The following is an 18720-nucleotide window of genomic DNA, read 5'->3' on the forward strand; positions in this document are numbered from 1 at the left end:
GGGGGAAAAGTTTGTAAAAAAAAAAAAAAAAAAAAAAAAAATATGGAGAGGGCTGTAGAGTTTACATCACTGGCACAGACATTGCTGGAATAATGAAGCATGGAATCTGTGCCGGATAAGGGATGGACAGAGAGGAAAGGAGAGGTGTGCGTGAAGTAGGGGCCCCGATGAAGGCACAGGACGGTAATGGGCAGAGCAGTTGAATAAGTGTGTTGGGCAGGAGCAGAATGCCTGGGTCAGTGATTTTAGAGATGACAACAAGGTGGGAAGGTGACTGTGGGGAAAGTGGTTGTGGTGGGGAAGCAGCAGGTCATTCCAGACGAGGAAACTCCAGAAACCAGAAGGCCAGGGAAATGAATGGGTATCCTGGTGGATGTTGAAGTCATTCAGGAGGATGGAAGGACTGGCGAAGGAGAGAGAGACTGTGAGACAGGTACCACAGTCCTTGGGAATAAGAAAAAGGCTGGCAGATGGCAGCAACCAGGGGTCCGGGGAGAGACAGCTGACTGGTACAAACAAGGAAACATGAAGAGCACCAGCCTCGCCTCTGGGCTCCCCAGCACCGAAGGTGTGAGGGAGCCAACGGCCACCACTTGAAAAGACTTATCCTCAGTGAAATGCCAGGTTTCAGGCTACAGGCAGGTCTAGAATACAAGTCCGTAGGTGCAAGTATCATTTTCTGTCCAGTAGATTACAGTGTATTTTATAATATGACCTTTACTGTTGCTGGTATTACCACTGCCCATGATGTAGTTTTCTAATCACTTATGCTTAACAAAGTACTTTGGCGTAAATATCTATGATTTGCTATATCTGTAGCAAATCAGATGTATTCAGATAAGTTTTATGAAAGTCTAGAGAAATGAGAATTACAAAATTTAACATCAAAATTTTTGGACTGCATAATCTAGGACCTCATGGCCAGAGCTAGGAGAATAAAGAATTAAAATAAATTGAATGATTGTTTGGATTTGTGGTATTAGTAATGGCTCATTAGGAAACTTGATTCCTTTTATTTTATTTATTTATTTATTTTAAAATTTTTTAAATGTTTTATTTATTTCTAGGAGAGAGAGAGAGAGAGAGACAGCGTGAACAGGGGAGGGTCAGAGAGAGAGGGAGTCACAGACTGAAACAGGCTCCAGGCTCTGAGCTGGCAGTCAGCACAGAGCCCGACGCGGGGCTCGAACCCACGAACCGCGAGATCATGACCTAAGCGAAAGTCGGGCACTTAACCGACTAAGCCACCCAGGCACCCCAACTTGATTCCTTTTATAAAAGTCAGACAAGCAATTCTCATTTAGCAAGTAACTCTTTATACTGTCTTATTTTTTTCTCTTTGTAATATGATACCTCGCTCACGTAATGATGTTAAAAGCATACTGTACTGTCAAATCTTCCAACCAAAGTGCAGATGCTTTATCAGGCTGGGACCATCTCTATAACAAAATGGCAGATCATCTTGCAGACCAATAGGTTCCCCCAAATGGAAGGCTCTGCTCCCCACGAGTAAGTCATCCTGTGTGCATGGGAACATTGGACTGTCCTGATGCTGGCTCTGGAAAAGCTCCTTGTCCTCCTTTTCCCTGGGCCATGGCATCTCAATGGTGCTGTGTGTCAGAGGGAGCACGAATTGGGCATTTCCTTAGCAATGTCATTGGTACACTGGTTTGGAGGAAATGACGACAAGGAGATACTGACTTAGAAACAGATTTTAGCAATTCATAAAACTACCTCTAAGAGACAGTTCTGAGTGACATGACTTGGAAGATCCAAACTAAAAGATATTCAGTTTTAGAAACCTATGGCAGTACTGAGTGATGGTGAGTGAGACACTCCTTGTGAGGGGCTGAGCACACTGCTAAATTCTGTGTCTCTTGTGAATTTCTCCACTGGCTTCAAAAGCCAAGCTCAGACTCTGATTCTAGAAGTTGTTAGATAGGAACCTCTANATGTGCATGTGCAGGGCAGAAGGAGAGGGACAGACAGAATCTCAAGCAGGCTCCAGGCCCAGTGAAGAGCTTGATGTGGGGCTTGATCTTATGACTGTGAGGTCACGACCTGAGCCCAAATCAAGAGTTAGATGCTTATCCGACCTTGCCACCCAGGTGCCCCCCTACTAGATTTTTGAAACTAAATCCCTTTACATCTATCTATCTATCTATCTATCTATCTATCTATCTATCTAATCTCTCTTTACTTTTAAAGTTATAAAAAGAAATTCGGGTTTATCCTCAAGGCTTAGAACAAGGTATTATTATGACCAAACAACTGAGGAAAAACTTTCCTGGATCCCATTTGGGAGCATGGATTTGACTTACACTCATTAGCTTGATGAACCCAGGAACAAAAGCTTATGGTTTTCACTAAACAGTTCAGTATAAATTTCCTCATTTGAACAGAAAATGCCTATAAAGAATTTCTGTAATATGGGTAAATTAATCCTAATACATAAAGAAAACTGTAGGGGAACAATTTCACATGTAAGAAAACTCTTCGACACCTTCGTGGGTACATAATGGTGGTCCCTAGTAACCATATCACCCAGTAATTCCTTTACACTTTAACAAAAAGTTACTAAAATTGGTATCTAATAACATTCAGAGTCATAAGGCAGAATGTTTCAGAAAGGGCTTGTCCCTTTTAAATGCCTGCAGAGTATTTTTGGATTACAATAGTAATTTAGAGCTGGGGTCAGCAGACTTTTTCTGTGAAGGGCCAGGTAGTAAATATTTTAGGCTTTTGTGGCCATCTGGTCTCATTGCTACTACCCAGCTCTGCTGCTGTAGTATGGAAGTTGCTATAGAAAAATATATAAATAAACAGGTGTGGCCGGGGTTCAGTTAAATTCTATTTATAGACACTGAAATTTGAATTTCATATAATTGTCACATGTTGTGAAACACCGTTTTTGTAAAAACATTTTCACATTATTTGAAAATGTAGAACGCATTGTAGCTTGGAGGCATTACAAAAACAGGCAGCAATTTGTCAGCACCCGATTCTGACAGTGTCCTTTCAATCTGAAAATTGAAGGGGAGGAAGGGAGGAAGGACATATGCAGAACTGCCCTTCTTCGTCTGCATCTGGAAACACAGGGGCCTCTACAGCACACAGAATGCCAAATATTCAGGTTACCTGGGGAGTTCTGAGGTGAGGAACAGGGTGAACAGCGGGGAGAGAAGCTGTACCCGGGATGGAAGGCAGCCTGCAGTGGGACGTAGGACATAATCTCTTCTTCAAAGAGACTGCAAAGTGAGAAAAGAAGGAGGAGGAGGAGGAGAAACAAGGAGGAAGGGGAAGAAGGAGGAAGGGGAGGAGGAGGAAAAGAAGAGGAAGAGGAGGCGAGAGGCAGAAGCAGGGGGAAGAGAGGGGGGAAGAAGGGGAGGGGGAAGGGGGGGAAAAAGAAGAAGAAAAAGACATAAAGAAAAGAAAGAAAGGAAAAATGTTAGTTTTCTGTCCATGAGGGAGTGTTCATGAACTGGGGTGATAGTGGTTACAGTTCTCACAAGGCAAAAAAAGCACTTAGGTTCACTTTGATAGGCACAAGCCAGTGTGCAAATTCTCAGAGTTATTTTAGACTCGAATTAATCCTGCAAAAATAAATTCTCCATCAAGTACCATACACAATTCTTGATACTCCAGTTGTAAATGTAAAGAAAGTGATGGACAGCAGGTACAAGGGCAGGGCCCTACTTTAGTTGCAGTCCCTAGAATCCTCTAGAACAAATGCTGAATGTTTCCGTCGTAGCTGTAGCGGAGAACTACCCAGAGCAGCTTTTCCAGAGGGATTCAGGCTTAGCTCCTTACCTCAGCAAAATGACTAGATCTGCATCACAGGACAACTTTTCAAGCCCATGATTACCCTCAGTCCGAATGTAATGGATTTTCTCCCTAGAATAATGCGGGAAAGAGAATAAGAATTACATACCAATACATAAGCTAAGGAATAAATCCCTTTCCGATTCATTTTGTCTCTGCCAACATGGCTGAATAGCAACGTTCTAATGCCCAGTTCCCATGTTCTAATGCACTGAACATGTTCAATGTTCTAATGCAGGTTCCCATGATGCTCTAATAGGGACCACCTTCCTCAGGCTCACACAGCGGTGGAAGTCGAGGAACACAACAAAGGTAGGACCTCAGGTAGCAATGACGGGAGTGAAGATGGATAAGGAGAGCCCCTGAAGGACTAGCTCAGGAGCCAGAGGCTCCTGAGCAAGAGGACATCTTGAGAAGAGATGCAAGAGGGCATCTCTTGAGAAACCTTACGCCTGATGGAAAACGTATAATGCCACACCAGGTAAGAGAGGGTCTAGTGTTCAGAAATCCAGAGTCTCCTAGGTCAGCCTGAGCACAGACATCGATTTCTCTGCTTAATTACAATTTGCATTCTCTCTTTCATGACCTCCAACTATAACCTGGGAAATTATTCCAAGGAGCGTATAGATAAATAACATTTATTTTGATCAAATAAACTTTGTACTTTGCTTCTCTGACATTCAAATATTCAAAAATTCCAGGGGTGCCTGGGTGGCTTAGTTGGTTAAGTGTTAGACTCTTGATTTCAGCTCAGGTCATGTGTGAGTTTGAGCCCCGCATCAGGCTCTGTGCTGAAGCATGGAGGCTGCTTGGGATTCTTTCTCTCTCTCTGTCCCCCCACCCCCACCCCCAATAAACATTTAAAAATCCAAAAACAAATATTCAGATATTACAATGCCACAACTAGTGGTTTTCAATGGTTTGGAAAAATGGAGCAGATGTGGCTGCACATCATTTTGCAGGGAGGATGTGGAAGCCCAGCCAAGAGTGCAAGCACCAAGCCCCCTTCACCACCTGTTCCTCCATATGCGTGCTTCAAAGAAGTGAAAAATTTTCCTTTTGAAGAGATGCCACAGAAATCTGGGAAGATGTAGAGATTAATTTTTTGTAATATTTAACTTTCTTTTTTGTTAAAGTTTTCATTTTGAGATGATTTTCGAGTCACGTGTAGTTGTAAGAAATTAATACGGAGCCATCCAGTACACCCTATACTCAGTTTACTCCAAGGTATGACTTTTTAAATGACCTATTTCTAAAAATACTGCAGATACCATTTTTTTCCTCTCTCTGATTATAATAATGTCATCATTACTTGCATACTTTCAGTCAACAATATAATAAACTTGACCTTTTAGTTCACATATTCTTTAAAAGGGAAACTTTTTGGCCTCTACAAAGATAAACAAAATAGGATTAAACAGAGAAACTCATTGTGATCCAAACTATCAGTATAGGTAAGGTTTGACTGAGGGTTTGAAAAAATGGAGCAGATGTATGTGCACATCATTTTGCAGGGAGGATGTGGAAGCCCAGCCAAGAGTGAAAGCACCATGCCTCCTCCACCCACTGTCTCTTCCTCGGTGTCCCTATGTTCTTAATTCCATGTTCCTGAGCTTTGGCCTCTAAATCCTGGTACCACCTCACAGGCCTCTTGTTTGGGAGACTTTTGTGGTTAACTGACTTCAGCCCTACAAAGGACTCTCAAATCCATGTCCCCCCAGTGACAATGCCCCTAGGGCACATTATCCTGTTGCCGCAGGGACCCATATGTAGGTAAGCCCCTGGTCTCCTTGTCTAGAGAAAAAATGGAGAGAACATTCTAGTGATTGTCCTTTGTTCCCAGGGTCCCTGAGGAAATGAAGTCCAAAGGGGGTCAGCTCTGCTAGGGCAGCAAAGTGGCTCTATTATCTCACTGCCCACATAGACCACATCCAGGTATCAGATAGCCAAGCATAGTTTTCCGAGACTTTCAGTGGCTCTTCATGGGACATTGCATCCTCTCTCACATATATGAAAATCTCATGCAGACCTGGTGGTCTGGGGGGCCTCCAAATGCCTCTGGAACTCAACTCCAAAGGCATCGGAACTAGGAAGGATCTCTGAAGGCAAGAATGCCATCTGCCTCTCCAACATATATCCCTAGCTCACCAGAAAAACTGCAGCACAAAACTCTCCTCAGAACTCAATTCAGTAGAGCCACCTGCCTTCCTGACATCTTGACATCTCCCTCTGTGGCCTCAAAGACCTCGAAGCTTAAAATCCAAATGAAATCCTTGACATTCTATCACTATCACTGAATTCTGATCCTGTCCTTTGCGGCCTTTAACACAAGCTATAGCTATATATTTGGCTTAAGGAAAACAAAAAGTCAAATTTGTCCATTGTCTGCCTTCTTCAATAGATTGCAAATACTATGCAAAGTAGGGCCAATGTCTGTTTTGCTTTGTTACTGCATACACAAATCCACCACAATCCTGATCCAGAATAGTGGCACAATAAAAGCATTAGTTGAAGGAAGAATGAATGAATGAGGACTGCTACCATGCCCCTTAACGTGAACAGATGTCATTAACCATTGGGTTTTAGGGCTCCACCTTCCCTCTTTACATGTGAATTCCTTATGATTCACTGTTGTCTGCTGGACACAGTTTTCTGAGAACTCACTCTCCACCCTCTAACCTAGCAACTGGCTTTGTGGACCCAAGACAGTGGATCCATGGTTCCCTGGGAAAAGAATGGCCGAACAGGGTCACAGTCTCTACTTGGGGACAACAGAGGAAGCAGGAAGTTCTTCCTCTGGGCAGTGTCATAGGAAAAGGAAGTTTTCTTTTCAATTTCTGGACCTTTAAAATGGAGCTGACTCCCCCTTACAGCACGTCTGGGGGCGGGCACAGGCCCAGTCATAGCGAGTAGTGCCTGGCTCCCTGAAGAGCAACGTCTTGTTCTTGTACTCCCTTTATAAATCCACGGTCTCTTAGTGCTCGCTTCGGCAGCACATGTACTAAATCCACGGCCTTTTAGTCATTGTGGGCCCTCTGCTTTTGATGAGATATTTGGGGTCTCATCTTGGATCTACAGGTCCTTAAAAGAATCCATATCTTAAAGAAGTTATTAGTTTCAGTACTAAATAATTGCCAAGATTTTTAAAATTCCAATATGTCCTAATTCCACGTTCCCCCATATCTGGAAAATCATAATTGTACAATTCTGCACTGCAACAAAGCCTTTAAAAGGTTTCTTGGATTTTGTTATAATGTGATACTATGCAATAGTACAGAAGATAATTTCCTTTCCCTTGAAAACAGTGCATTCTTTTACCCAGGGGATTACATTTTTCACTTTTAAAAAACTTAAATGGGACTCTAGTGCCTTTGGTGAGTTCAAATTCCTCCAAAAAATAAGCTGTGAACTCATTACTTTGTGGTAGAATCAGCAACATAAAAAATGTTCAAGAGCACCACGATCTCAGAAGCTTTTCAGGTAGCACAACTCCTCTGAAAATCCCTTAGAAATTCCCTTAAATTATGATGTACTGTGAGTCAGAGAATAGTCCACAAGTAAATGGCACAGTAATGAAATGGGTAGAGTTGAACATAAGTGGAAATGACAAACACTTGTGCTAAAGTTCACCAGTCCATGCTACAGATCTTTCATTCACTCCAAAAGTAATTAGTGTTTCTTATCTTCAAAGTAGAGGACTGGGTTCTGGGGGGGAGTGAATCAGAGGCAAAGAAAGGAGGGCCCTGCTCTAAGGGGCTCACGTATTGTAGGGAGACATCGGAAGAGGCAGCTACAAGAGCTGGTGAAAAAATACCCTAGAGGTACAAAAAGGAATGCTGCCAAACAACGCAAAAGAAATACTAAAATTTGCCTGGGTCAGTGAATCTTTGCATTTGGTTTGAGCCTTTAAAATGAGTTAAGAGGTTCTTAAGAGAAAAGCCATTCCCAGAGGGCAGAGGTAGGAGATGACAGACTGTTTGGTGGAGGTAGAAGACTCTAGAGGAAAAAACCAGCGCGGGGATGGAGAGTTAGGTTAGGGCCAGACTTTGGAGACCACGGAAACTGTGCTGAAAAATCCTGACTTTATTGCACACACAATGGGAAGCTTTTTTGAAGGGCAATAGTGATACGATTTAATCTTTGCTAAAAGAAGGTAATTCTGGTTATAACAGGGTGAGAGATAGGGGACATCTTCTAGGAGATTCCTACAAAATCCAAGAGAGAAATGCTGGGCACCCAAACACAGGCTATGACAGGGAAGGAAAAAGAAGCTGGAAGAGAGAAAGTGAGGAGGCAGATGTTTGGGTGTGGAGACAGAGAAAAAAGGAGGAGTTGAGATAAGGCAGTAGGGAAGACGGTGGCTCTAATTCACACAGAGTAAAACACAGGGAAAAGAGGTGTCAGTGAGGGTGTGTGTGTGCAGGGGCAAGGACAGTGAATAATTTACTCCAGCATCATCAATAGGAATTTGAATAGCAAAGAGACTATTTTCAGGTGTTGGTGATTCACTGAGGAAGTCAAGGCAGAGTATTACAGGTGTCAACTAGATTCAAAAGACCACCAAATAGGAGGTGAGGAATCAGAGGGCTTCAGTGACTGCATTCCTACCCACGTTGCCTGATCCTTCACACACACACCCATAAAAGCATCTCCACGGTGTCCACCTGGTGACCCTGTTTCCAAGGAGATCAAGGGCAGATTTGGGCTGAACGACATGCCTCGATCAAGGGTTCCTAAGAGCTGGAGCAAGAATTCAAGCCCTGAGGGGACACACGGAAGCATCATGCATTGCCAGCTTCCAAAAGTCAGCTGAAGCAGAGCGACGCTGGGATATATTGGAGAAAACATGGGATTTAAGTTCGGAGGATATTTTCTCTTATCACTTTGGTGGCTGTCCTTTCCAAATGAAGTGACTCAGTTTCAGAGACACTCATGCAACAGTGACACTTATGGACAGTAAGATTAAGTAGTTTGAACATTTACTTTTGATACTTTTTGTTTGCTTGTCAGTTTATTTTTGAATGTGTTCATCTAGTATTTGGTTTACCATAAAGCAATAATATTTTAAAAAATAGAAACATTTAAAATGGATTAAAGACCTAAATGTGAGACCTGAAACCATAAAATTCCTAGAAGAAAATACAGGTAGTAATTGCTTTGACATCAGTTGCAGAAGCATCTTTCTACATATGCCTCCTTCGGCAAGGGGAACAAAAGCAAAAATAAACTATTGGGACTACCCCAAAATAAAAAGCCTTTGCACAGTGAAGGAAACCATCAACAAAACAAAAAGACAACCTAGTGAATAGGAGAAAGTATCTGCAAATATGTCATGAAGTATTAATATCAAAATATATAAAGAATTTGCACAACTCAACACCAAACCCCCCCCCCCCCNATAGCTTTTTTTTCCCCCCAAAGAAGACATACAGATGGCCCACAGATGAAAAGGTGAAAAGATGCTCAACATCACTCATCATTAGAGAAATGCAAGTCAACACCACAATGAGATCTCACCTCACACCTATAAGAATGACTAAAATAAAAAACATAAGAAATAACATGTTGGCGAGAATGTGGAGGAAAAGGAACCAACATGGAGTGTTGGTGGGAGTGCAAGTTGATGCAGCTACTGTGGAAAACAATATGGAGGTTCCTCAAATAATTAAAAATAGAGTTACTACATGATCCACTCATTCCAGTTCTGGGTATTTACGCAAAGAAAATGAAAACCTGAATTCAAAAAGATATATGCACCCCTGTGTTTCCTGTAGCATTACTTACAACAGCCAAGATAAGGAAGCAATCCAAGTAGACATCCATAGATGAATGGATAAAGAAGATGTGGTATATATATGTATATATACAATGGAATATTACTCTACCATAAAAAGAATGAAATCTTGCCATTTGCAACAACGTGGATGGATCTAAAGGATATAATGCTAAGTGATATACATCAATAAAGAAACACAAATATCATATGATCTCACTCCTGTGTAGAATCTGAGAAACAAAAGAAGCAAGGAAAAAAGAGACAAACAAAAAACCAGACTCTTAACAACAGAGAATAAACTGATGTTTACAAGAGAGGAGATGGACGGCGGCTTGGGTGAAATAGGAGACAGGGATTAAGAGTACACAGATTATGATAAGCACCGAGTAACCTATAGAATTGTTGAATCACTATACTGGACACCTGAAACAAACATGACATTAATTAATATGTTAATTATATTTGAATAAAATTTTATATAGTGTTTTACATAAATAATTATTTGATGAAAGCTATTTTACCTTCTCTGTGCTTCCCTCCAAACCAATGGAAATCATTTTAGCATTGTATGAATAATATGTAACTTGGCAACATGGCTATCTCTGATTGTGGCACTTCAGAGAACATTAGAATACCTGGATCCTTCATTTGGAGTATTCAAGACATAATTAAATGTATGAACAAAACGCATCATAAGCTTCTACGTTCTCTCCACAGACGTGTCGTCGCACCTGGACGACCAGCTAGAGCTACAGGGTGAAGGACAAGCCCTTACCTGAGTGTGTGGTTTCTCGCCAGGCTTGGCTGACGCTCTTGCAGCATTTCAAAAATGTTTGGCTGGCGGAGAAATGCCACAATCTTGTCATTATATGCTGAAACAGACAAAAGTGCAAGTTGTGGTTGAGTTTTCAGGCCAGAGATGATTTCTCTAAAGGTTGGAAAATACCTGCTTGTTACCAGGATTAATGCAGGAGTTTGAAGGGCAGGTAGCATACTCATCAGAAAAATGTAAGCTCTTGAGGGCTCTTTGTCTGTGACATAACAGCATTGTCATTTCTAAAAGATCAAACCAAAAGTGAACTAGATCTAAGTTAATTATCCTTAATATTCCAAGTACTTAATGGGGTGTTGACGCATCCCTGTGTGAACAGGTGAGGAGAATAAAATCATTCTCCCGTGAGCTATTTTACTCTCTTCCTCCTAACTTCTCTTGGTCATTTTGCCATAGTTATTATGGCAAAAGATTCTTTATAGGTTCAAAGAAATCCATTTCTGAGCACTTGACACTTACAACCTGTGGCCATGGTTGATTTCCCGATAGTATTAATGGAAATATCCAAATCCATTTGGGCTTTCTTACCTCATTTCCCTTGACACAAGTGTCACGTGTTTTAGAAGGAGGTAGCTGAGGTGAGGAATGAAAACTATGCTGACTTGTCCTCATAGCCACATGGGAAAAGAGGTCTAAATTAAAAACCGCATCCAATGGCAACGAGATCCGTCACCTCATTTAAACTATGCTCTCCTGCACTCAGCTAACAAATCACTGAATGGAATAAAGAAGGGGATGAGAGTCTGGAAGAGAGCAGAGACAAGGAAGAGGGAAGAACAAATTGAGGAGGGGGGGAAAGGGAAAAAGGGCAAAGGAGGGATGGATGCAAAGGGTAGGGATTAGATTTTACCATAGGAAAGAAAAAAACAAAATACAGAATCCTGAATATTAAAGGACTTGTGATAAGAAAAACAAGGCTAAGGCTTGGGTATCCAGGATCCAAAAAGCATGATACATACCTAGTGGCAATGACTCATGTTGATGTTGGCTTCGAATAGCAGCTACCAGGCTGTGTCCTGGCCTGGCCAGTAAAGAGGCTCCTCTGTTTCTAGAGACTTCTGAAGCCTAATTTCAAAATAAAATTGTCATCATTGGAAATCTTATCAATTTCAGATGGTCTTTTGATAATAATTTTCCAATGAGGGGAAAAAGACACAGGTGTCACCTAAGTTAAAAAAGCAATGAAGTTATAATCTTCAAAATGAGTGGAAATAAGCAAGTTTAAAAAAAAGACTAGGGAGGATGGTTGATGTGCTATGTTAGGGCTTTTAAGAAAGTGATTGTGGACCTTGAGGGTGTTATGCTGAGTGAAATAAGTCAGGCAGAGAAGGACAAATATATGTTTGCACGTATAGGAGGATTAGGAGGAACTTAACGGAGGACCGNGACTAGCCTAAGGAACATTTCTTTCCATAAATATGTTCAAGAGACATAAATGAACTCTCTGATAGTACTGAATACTATCAGTAAAGATAGGTTTGCGGCCTTAATTTCCATGAGTTAGCACTGAACTTCAGAACTGAATGTGGAACAGACTTGTTCTTTTTAACAGCATGTCTCACCCTCAGATGGCCGTTCTTTGCTAATTGCCTATTATTCCATTCACTGTGCTAGCTACTCTTCCCTCACCTGGTATCTTTTTTCTTTTCTCAAAATGCTGGAGGATAAGCATCATTAACCGCATATTACAAGCAGGAAATCTGAGGATTGGATAAAATTAAGTGTTTACAAAATTTTCAACTGTAAGAGGCAGAACCAGGGTTTGCTTGATTGTAAAGCATTTGTTGACGCCTCTCACGCTGCATCCAGTACCTTGGTTTTGAATGGGCATTTTGACAAAACTTCATGGAATACAGAACTTGCGTAGTTTAAAACTTGTATTTGTGATGACTGATTTAGCTCAATTTTAAATTTTGGAATACCCTTAAGTCCTTGAGCATGATGATGAACTTTCTACAGTGATTCTATGTACATTATGTTTCTTGAAGGACCCTTGCAGGGTAAGCTATTTAAACAGAGGCTGTATAGATTTTCCACACTGGAGTATATTCACCAAGTATATGGGTATGCTGTAAGACTCATTCTGCTTAGCCAACTGAGCCACCCAGGTGCCCCTAGCTGTAGGACTCATTCTGTGATATTTGGCAAAGTAAGCCAAAATAGGCTTTAAAAACATTTAAGAATTACATAGAAGTTTGCTTCGTAATATATTTATAAAGAGTTCAAACATCCAGACAAAAAAGGAGAGAAAATTCTCCCTCTGAGACCAGTATACAATTCACTCCCATGGAGTTCAGGAGAGGTAATGAGATCCTATGCTACAAAGTCCAGAAAGGGCAAGTCAAATTCAACAGGGTCATTTAAGACTAGGCCATGTGTCATACTGCAGATGACAAACAGGATAGATGACCTAGGGCTTACTAAGTAAAGACATAAAAACCATAGTAATTGCTGGTTTTCCGTCAGGTCCTACTTGCATACTTCACACAGACAGGATTAACATCCTTCCTTTGCAGAGATATGCTATGAGTTCGCTGTCTGTACATGGTGGTCTTTGAACTGCTCTTCTAGAAGTAGAAGAGATGCAGATCCATCCCTTTTGTCTCCCGGTCCTTCTCCTTGCTCACTGCTTACTTGAGGGACAAGGAAATAGATTCTGTGCCATTGTGGTGGACTTCTCACTTTGGTGTCATTAACCCTCAGCTCTGGACAGCTAGTGTAGCCAGCCTCCAAGATTTAAAAGTTGGTACTTTGGCAACTGCAGCTTCCAGTCCCAATGAAATGGTTACAATGCAAACTGTTAAAGGAAAGATTTGCCGACTATTCAAATACCCAACACTGAGTCTCCACATTTCTTCCTCCATGAATTAATAAATACGTAAAGCCTTCCTGGTACTGAAATGTTAGGTTTCTTTTCCTTGGAGGGAATTATGTCAGTCTGCCTTAGTGTGTGTTTGAAATATTTTCGATGCTGTAAAGACAGGAATCTCAAAGACAACTCAACTTAAGATTATCTAAATAATGTATTACGGAGAGAAATTGAGGAAGCAGATCTGATAGCAGACTTCAAGAAGGCATGGCTGTAATACAGAACTCAGGTGATGCCTGCTGTCACACCTTGAGCTAAAGTGTCTCATTGTTGGCGGGTTGCCCTGAAATAAATAGGGCTTTGAAACAGGAAGAAACTCACTTCTCCTAGTTGTCAGAGGGAATTCATGTGTTATAGATAGGCTTTAGGGAAAAATGGTGCCTTCTTCTGAGATTACTTGCTCACTGTCAAAGCTAAGCCAGATTAGCTTGCAAAACTTCAGAAACCAGTTGAAGGCCAGCTACCCCAAAGGTAGACAACTGATTAATATGCTTCAGGCCAGCGACGAGTGAGATGGAGGAAACAACACAGGGGAAAGGTACAGCACGTGAGGTATCTGAACCATAGGAACACCTGCCAAGGGCAAAGGAGGTGACTGTAAAGTAGTACTGGAAGGCCTACAGATGAGTCAGAGGATGGGAAGTTGAAACAGAAACAGGCTTCTCCAACTAGGAGCCAGGGATTTACAGGGATGGGACAGTTTCAGGCAGGGCTGGAGAGGATTCTAAGATTGGGAGAGAATTTAGTATGTGCTAGGATCCTTATAGTCCTAAAGTGGTATAAAATGGTCCATCCTGAGGAATGTTGGGTATCGAATGAGTAACTGACTTGGATCTCACCGGAAACATGATGCTAACATTTACTTTCCTAACTACTGAAAATGACCAGAAGTTTGGATTTTCCATTTAAAACCAAAATTAGACAACTCACTGAATCCCCTGGCATTTGACACTTTCTGTGTTACTGAGTTTCTCAGGGTGTATGTGAGAGACACAGAACGGACTCCGCCAGTGGCCTGCGTCTCCCTGACATGCTATGACTATTCTATGACTGGCTAAAACCCAGTTTCCACTACTTTTAAGGCTTCTTTTCCTTCTGATGTTGAAATAGCTTTAATCATAATTGCAAATGTGAAAACTTCAAACATTTAGCTCTCCAGGAAAAAAAAAAGTAGATGTGCTCAGAAAATAGTTCTCAGTGACTGGTAAACACATTTCTCTTCTGTGTTGCAATTTAGAAATGTAAACCGGTGGGTTTTTTAAAAGATATGATTGAAAAGTGCAGGTTTTATGGGGTGCCTGGGTGGCTCAGTTGGTTGAGCGGTCAACTTTGGCTCAGGTCATGATCTCACTGTTTGTGGATTTGAGCCCCGCGTCAGGCTCTGTGCTGACACCCCAGCTCAGAGCCTGGAGCCTGCTTCGGATTCTGTATCTCTGTCTCTCTCTGACCCTCCCCTGCTCATGCTGTCTCTCTTTCTCTCAGAAATAAAAAACATTTAAAAAAACTGCAGGTTTTTCAAAAGTTAAACACAGAGTTACCATAACTTAAGCAATTCCATTTCTAGGTATGTACACAAGAGAATTTAAAATATATGTTCCACACAAAAACCTGTATGTGAATGTTTAAAGTAGCATTATTCATAATAGCCAAAAAGTAGAAACAACCCAAATACCCATCAACTGAAAAAGTACAAATAAGTTGTAGTATACTACAACAATAGAATGTTATTTGGCAATAAAAAGGAATAAGGCACTGAACTATGCTACAACATGGATGAATCTTGAAAATGTTATGATAAGTGAAAGAAGCCAGCACAAAAGGCCATATAATGTATGATTCCACTTAAATGAAATGTCTAGAATAGGTAAATTCCTAGAAACAGAAAGTAGATTAGTGGTTGCCAGAGAATAGGCAGAGGGGGAAATTAAAGTGTATGGGGATTCTTCTTGGGGTGATAGAACTACTCTGGAATTATTATTGGTGACAGTTACATAATATTGTGAATATATACAACAACCAATAAATTATACACTTAAATATGGTCAAAATGGTGAATTTTAAGTTAAGTAAATTTTATCTCAATAAGAAAAGGAAATAGGGAAGAAACGAACTATAATTATGGTCAAGTGAACCAAAACACAAATGGTTGAAAACTTAAGGAATTAAAATCTACATGTTTTTACAACTACTTTATTTTATCAGAACTTAAAAATACTATCAAATTTTTAAGATGCACTATAATTTTATATACCACTTTAAGAAGCAAAATTCTACCAATTAAATGATGATACGCTATTGGTGGTAACAAATTTTATCCTGTAGGAGCACCTGAGTGGCCCAATCAGTTGAGCGTCCGACTTTGGCTCAGGTCATGATNCTACCTGCAGGTTTTAGACTGAATTTGGGTTAATAATCAGCGAGTACTCTCTTTAAAAACACAGGAGACCTGATGATTAAAAAAATAGCGAGTTCAGAGGAAAGGCCCAAGTGATGAATTTGCCTTCATCTCTAGATTCTTTTTTGTTCTAAAAATAGATCATTAACAAAGTCTTCAGAATTATCTTAAGGAAACAAAAGAGAGAAAGATCTATGCTTGAGCTATTCAACATATTTATAATAGCGAAAAGTGAGCAATAAACATAATGTATAAAGAAAGGCTTGATTTAAATTATGGTAGATCCGTAAGATAAAATACAGAAGAATTTTAATGGTGTGGGGACAGTCTACAAGGTACTGTATTGGTTAAATAGGATACAGAACCATAGACAACATGATTCAATTTTTTATTTCTATGTATAACAGGAAGTGTCTCCAGATGGGGAGTATATTCACCTTTTCACTTCTTTCCCACCTGTGTCTGTGTTTTCTACACTCATTACTGACTGTTGATAATTCAAAAGTTTATTTTCATGGGTGCCTGAATTTTATAAACTTCCAACCAAACTGTAATCAAGTATTGGTTGCATGGAACCAAAAGGGAAAAAACCCCAAATTTAGAAGCAGTGCAGGTTACTCTCCCCACACTTCACTGTGTCATAAGGGCCAGTGAAATAACTTTTGTCATCAAAAAAATCTCACGGCAAAGAACGACCAAGAGTGACTTCTGCTTTTAAAGTGAAAAGTCAGTTTCTCTTCTCTGCCAGAACCTTGTCCTTTCATGAGGCAATAACTGTTAAGCTTTTTTTGTGTGTACCCTTCCAGAACTTTTCTATGACTAATGATTTTTGAACCTGACCAGAAATAAGGTGGTAAAAGAAATAAAGCTTATGTGCTCTGCTATCCTTCCTTCTTAATGTTACTATATATTGACAATTACAGTAAATAAGACAAATGTGACCTCCAGTGATTTCCTTACTGATAGAGAGATGGGAACCGATATTTATAGCCCTATATGCTCTTTTCATTTATGTGTCCATTTCCCTTGGGACATCATGGGAAGAGAAAGGCTTGTTTTGTTAGTACTTTTTTTTTTTTTCAGACTGACGTGACACTGTATTAAAATGCAGGCTGAAGTGTCAAATAAGGATCTTTTTATGCATAAAGTACTATATTCCTGATAACTGCGTTCAGCAAACTGCCTGAAAATTTTTCACTTAAAGTAAAGGCTAATCCAAAAGGCATTTAACAGTATTGCTATTAATAACCTATCTTAGGGGTTCTGAGAGAAATTTTTACCTATTAGGATTCTGAATATAGAAACTGATTTCAATTCTGTCCTTAAATGCAGTTGATAAAAATATCAACTGCTGAGCAACACTCAAGAGAATGGCTTATGAAAGTGAACAGAAAATAATTGATTCCTAAGGTTGTAGTACAAGAAACATCTATAGCAAACCCCCCAATGCCCGTTACGTGACACAGAAAAACCATGGCTTGTAGAAATAATTCATTATTCCTGAGTCCATCTGATTATTCCACATTTCTGTCTGCTTAACTGTCATTTCAGACTGGATACTTTGCTGTTTTCATACTCGTTATCAACTTATCTACCAGCAAACCTACCACTGTCCTCAACTGGCTTTCTTGCTCATCTTACCAATGTCTTGTTAATGTGACTCAAGCCTCACAGACTCAGAATCACAGAGCTAGCTGGCCACCCAGTTCCCTTGTCTCCACTTGCAGATGAGGAAACTGAGGCCCCAGAAAGGAAAGGAAGGAGCGATGATACACAGCTCTTCCGTGGAGAAGCCAGAGCTGAGACTCTGTCTGCTAGCTGAAGTCCCAGGCACCCCTTCCTCTGCACCTCTTGACCTCTTGAGGCTTCTTCCCACAAGTCGTTCTTTGTCTTCTGTCTCTTTGCCGCCTCCAGGGCCTCCCCGCCTTATACCTGGTCTGTGGCCAAGGGCCCTGATGGGCCTTTCTCTCACAGATCACACAATCCTTCCTCTTCTTGGCCATCGTTATCCCCTTGCTAGAATACTAGTTTACACTGGACTGGGAGTTAGGAGATCTGAGCTGTGGTCTTGAACTCCTAGTGTCGCCCGAGTTTTTGATATTTAAGTTTACTGGACTTTAAAATTCAATTCCTGGGGCACCTGGGTAGCTCAGTCGGTTGAGCGTCCGGCATTGGCTCAGGTCATGATCTCACTGTGGGTTCGAGTCCTGTGTTGGGCTCTGTGTTGACAGCTAGCTCAGAGCCTGGGGCCTGTCTTCGGATTCTGTGTTTCCCTCTCTCTCTGACCCTCCCCTGCGCATGCTGTTTCTATCTCTCTCTCAAAAATAAATAAGACACTAAAAAAAAAAATTCAATTTCTAACTGAAGCGGCATTGCCACATAGGAATATTTGGAAATGCTTAGGGTATTTTGTTTTGTTTTTTTTGTTTTGGTTGTCATAGTGACTGGTGAGGTGAGGGCACTCCTGACATTTAATGGACGTGACTAGGTAAAAAGGTCCAGCAACGACACAGGACAATTCTATACTTCATAAAGCTGTCCTTAAAATGCCAATAACCTTCTCTTAAAAGACGATGCGTGACTTGATCTCTAAAGCCCATTTTTACAGAAAAACCATCAGATTATTCCTCTCAAATTCATTCAACGGGCTTGTAAGAAAGTGCCAACCATGTGGCATTCAAAGCTTAACAAAAACCAAGACAAAAACCTAGTGGGAATGGTATTCTGGTCATATTCGTTGTCTCTATACTGACCTTTCTCAATCCCACTGCTGCATTTCTCCTTATGCTGTGTCTCTGTGGGGGGGGGGGGGGGCCCTCTCNATAGTTTATTGTCAAATTAGTTTCCACATAACACTCAGTGCTCATCCCCACCAGGTACCTTATTTTAAAGATGCCTTTCCTTGGCCTCTCTTGAACTCCTATTGCACTTGTCCAAACATCTCTCCTCGTCCTCAATCATATTCTAATTGTTCTTATTACTTAATTCTGTGTGTGGTGGGTTTTTTTTTTTTTTTTTTTTTTTCC

General features: G+C 40.8%; 1 protein-coding gene across 1 annotated transcript in view; it reads right to left on the reverse strand.

The window, feature by feature from the left end:
• The window catches only part of HECW1 (HECT, C2 and WW domain containing E3 ubiquitin protein ligase 1), a 249067-nt gene that overhangs the window by 54176 nt on the left and 176171 nt on the right, over positions 1-18720 (reverse strand). Inside the window, exons 15-18 of the mRNA XM_077781155.1 lie at positions 11390-11495; positions 10374-10470; positions 3811-3894; positions 3139-3248 (exon numbers count right to left, since the gene is read on the reverse strand). Coding sequence (XP_077637281.1) covers positions 3139-3248; positions 3811-3894; positions 10374-10470; positions 11390-11495 — 397 coding nt within the window. The remainder of the gene's footprint in view (positions 1-3138; positions 3249-3810; positions 3895-10373; positions 10471-11389; positions 11496-18720) is intronic.

The sequence above is a fragment of the Crocuta crocuta genome, unplaced genomic scaffold, assembly GCF_008692635.1.
Source record: "Crocuta crocuta isolate KB4526 unplaced genomic scaffold, BGI_CrCroc_1.0 scaffold108, whole genome shotgun sequence".
Taxonomy (NCBI): Eukaryota; Metazoa; Chordata; class Mammalia; order Carnivora; family Hyaenidae; genus Crocuta; species Crocuta crocuta.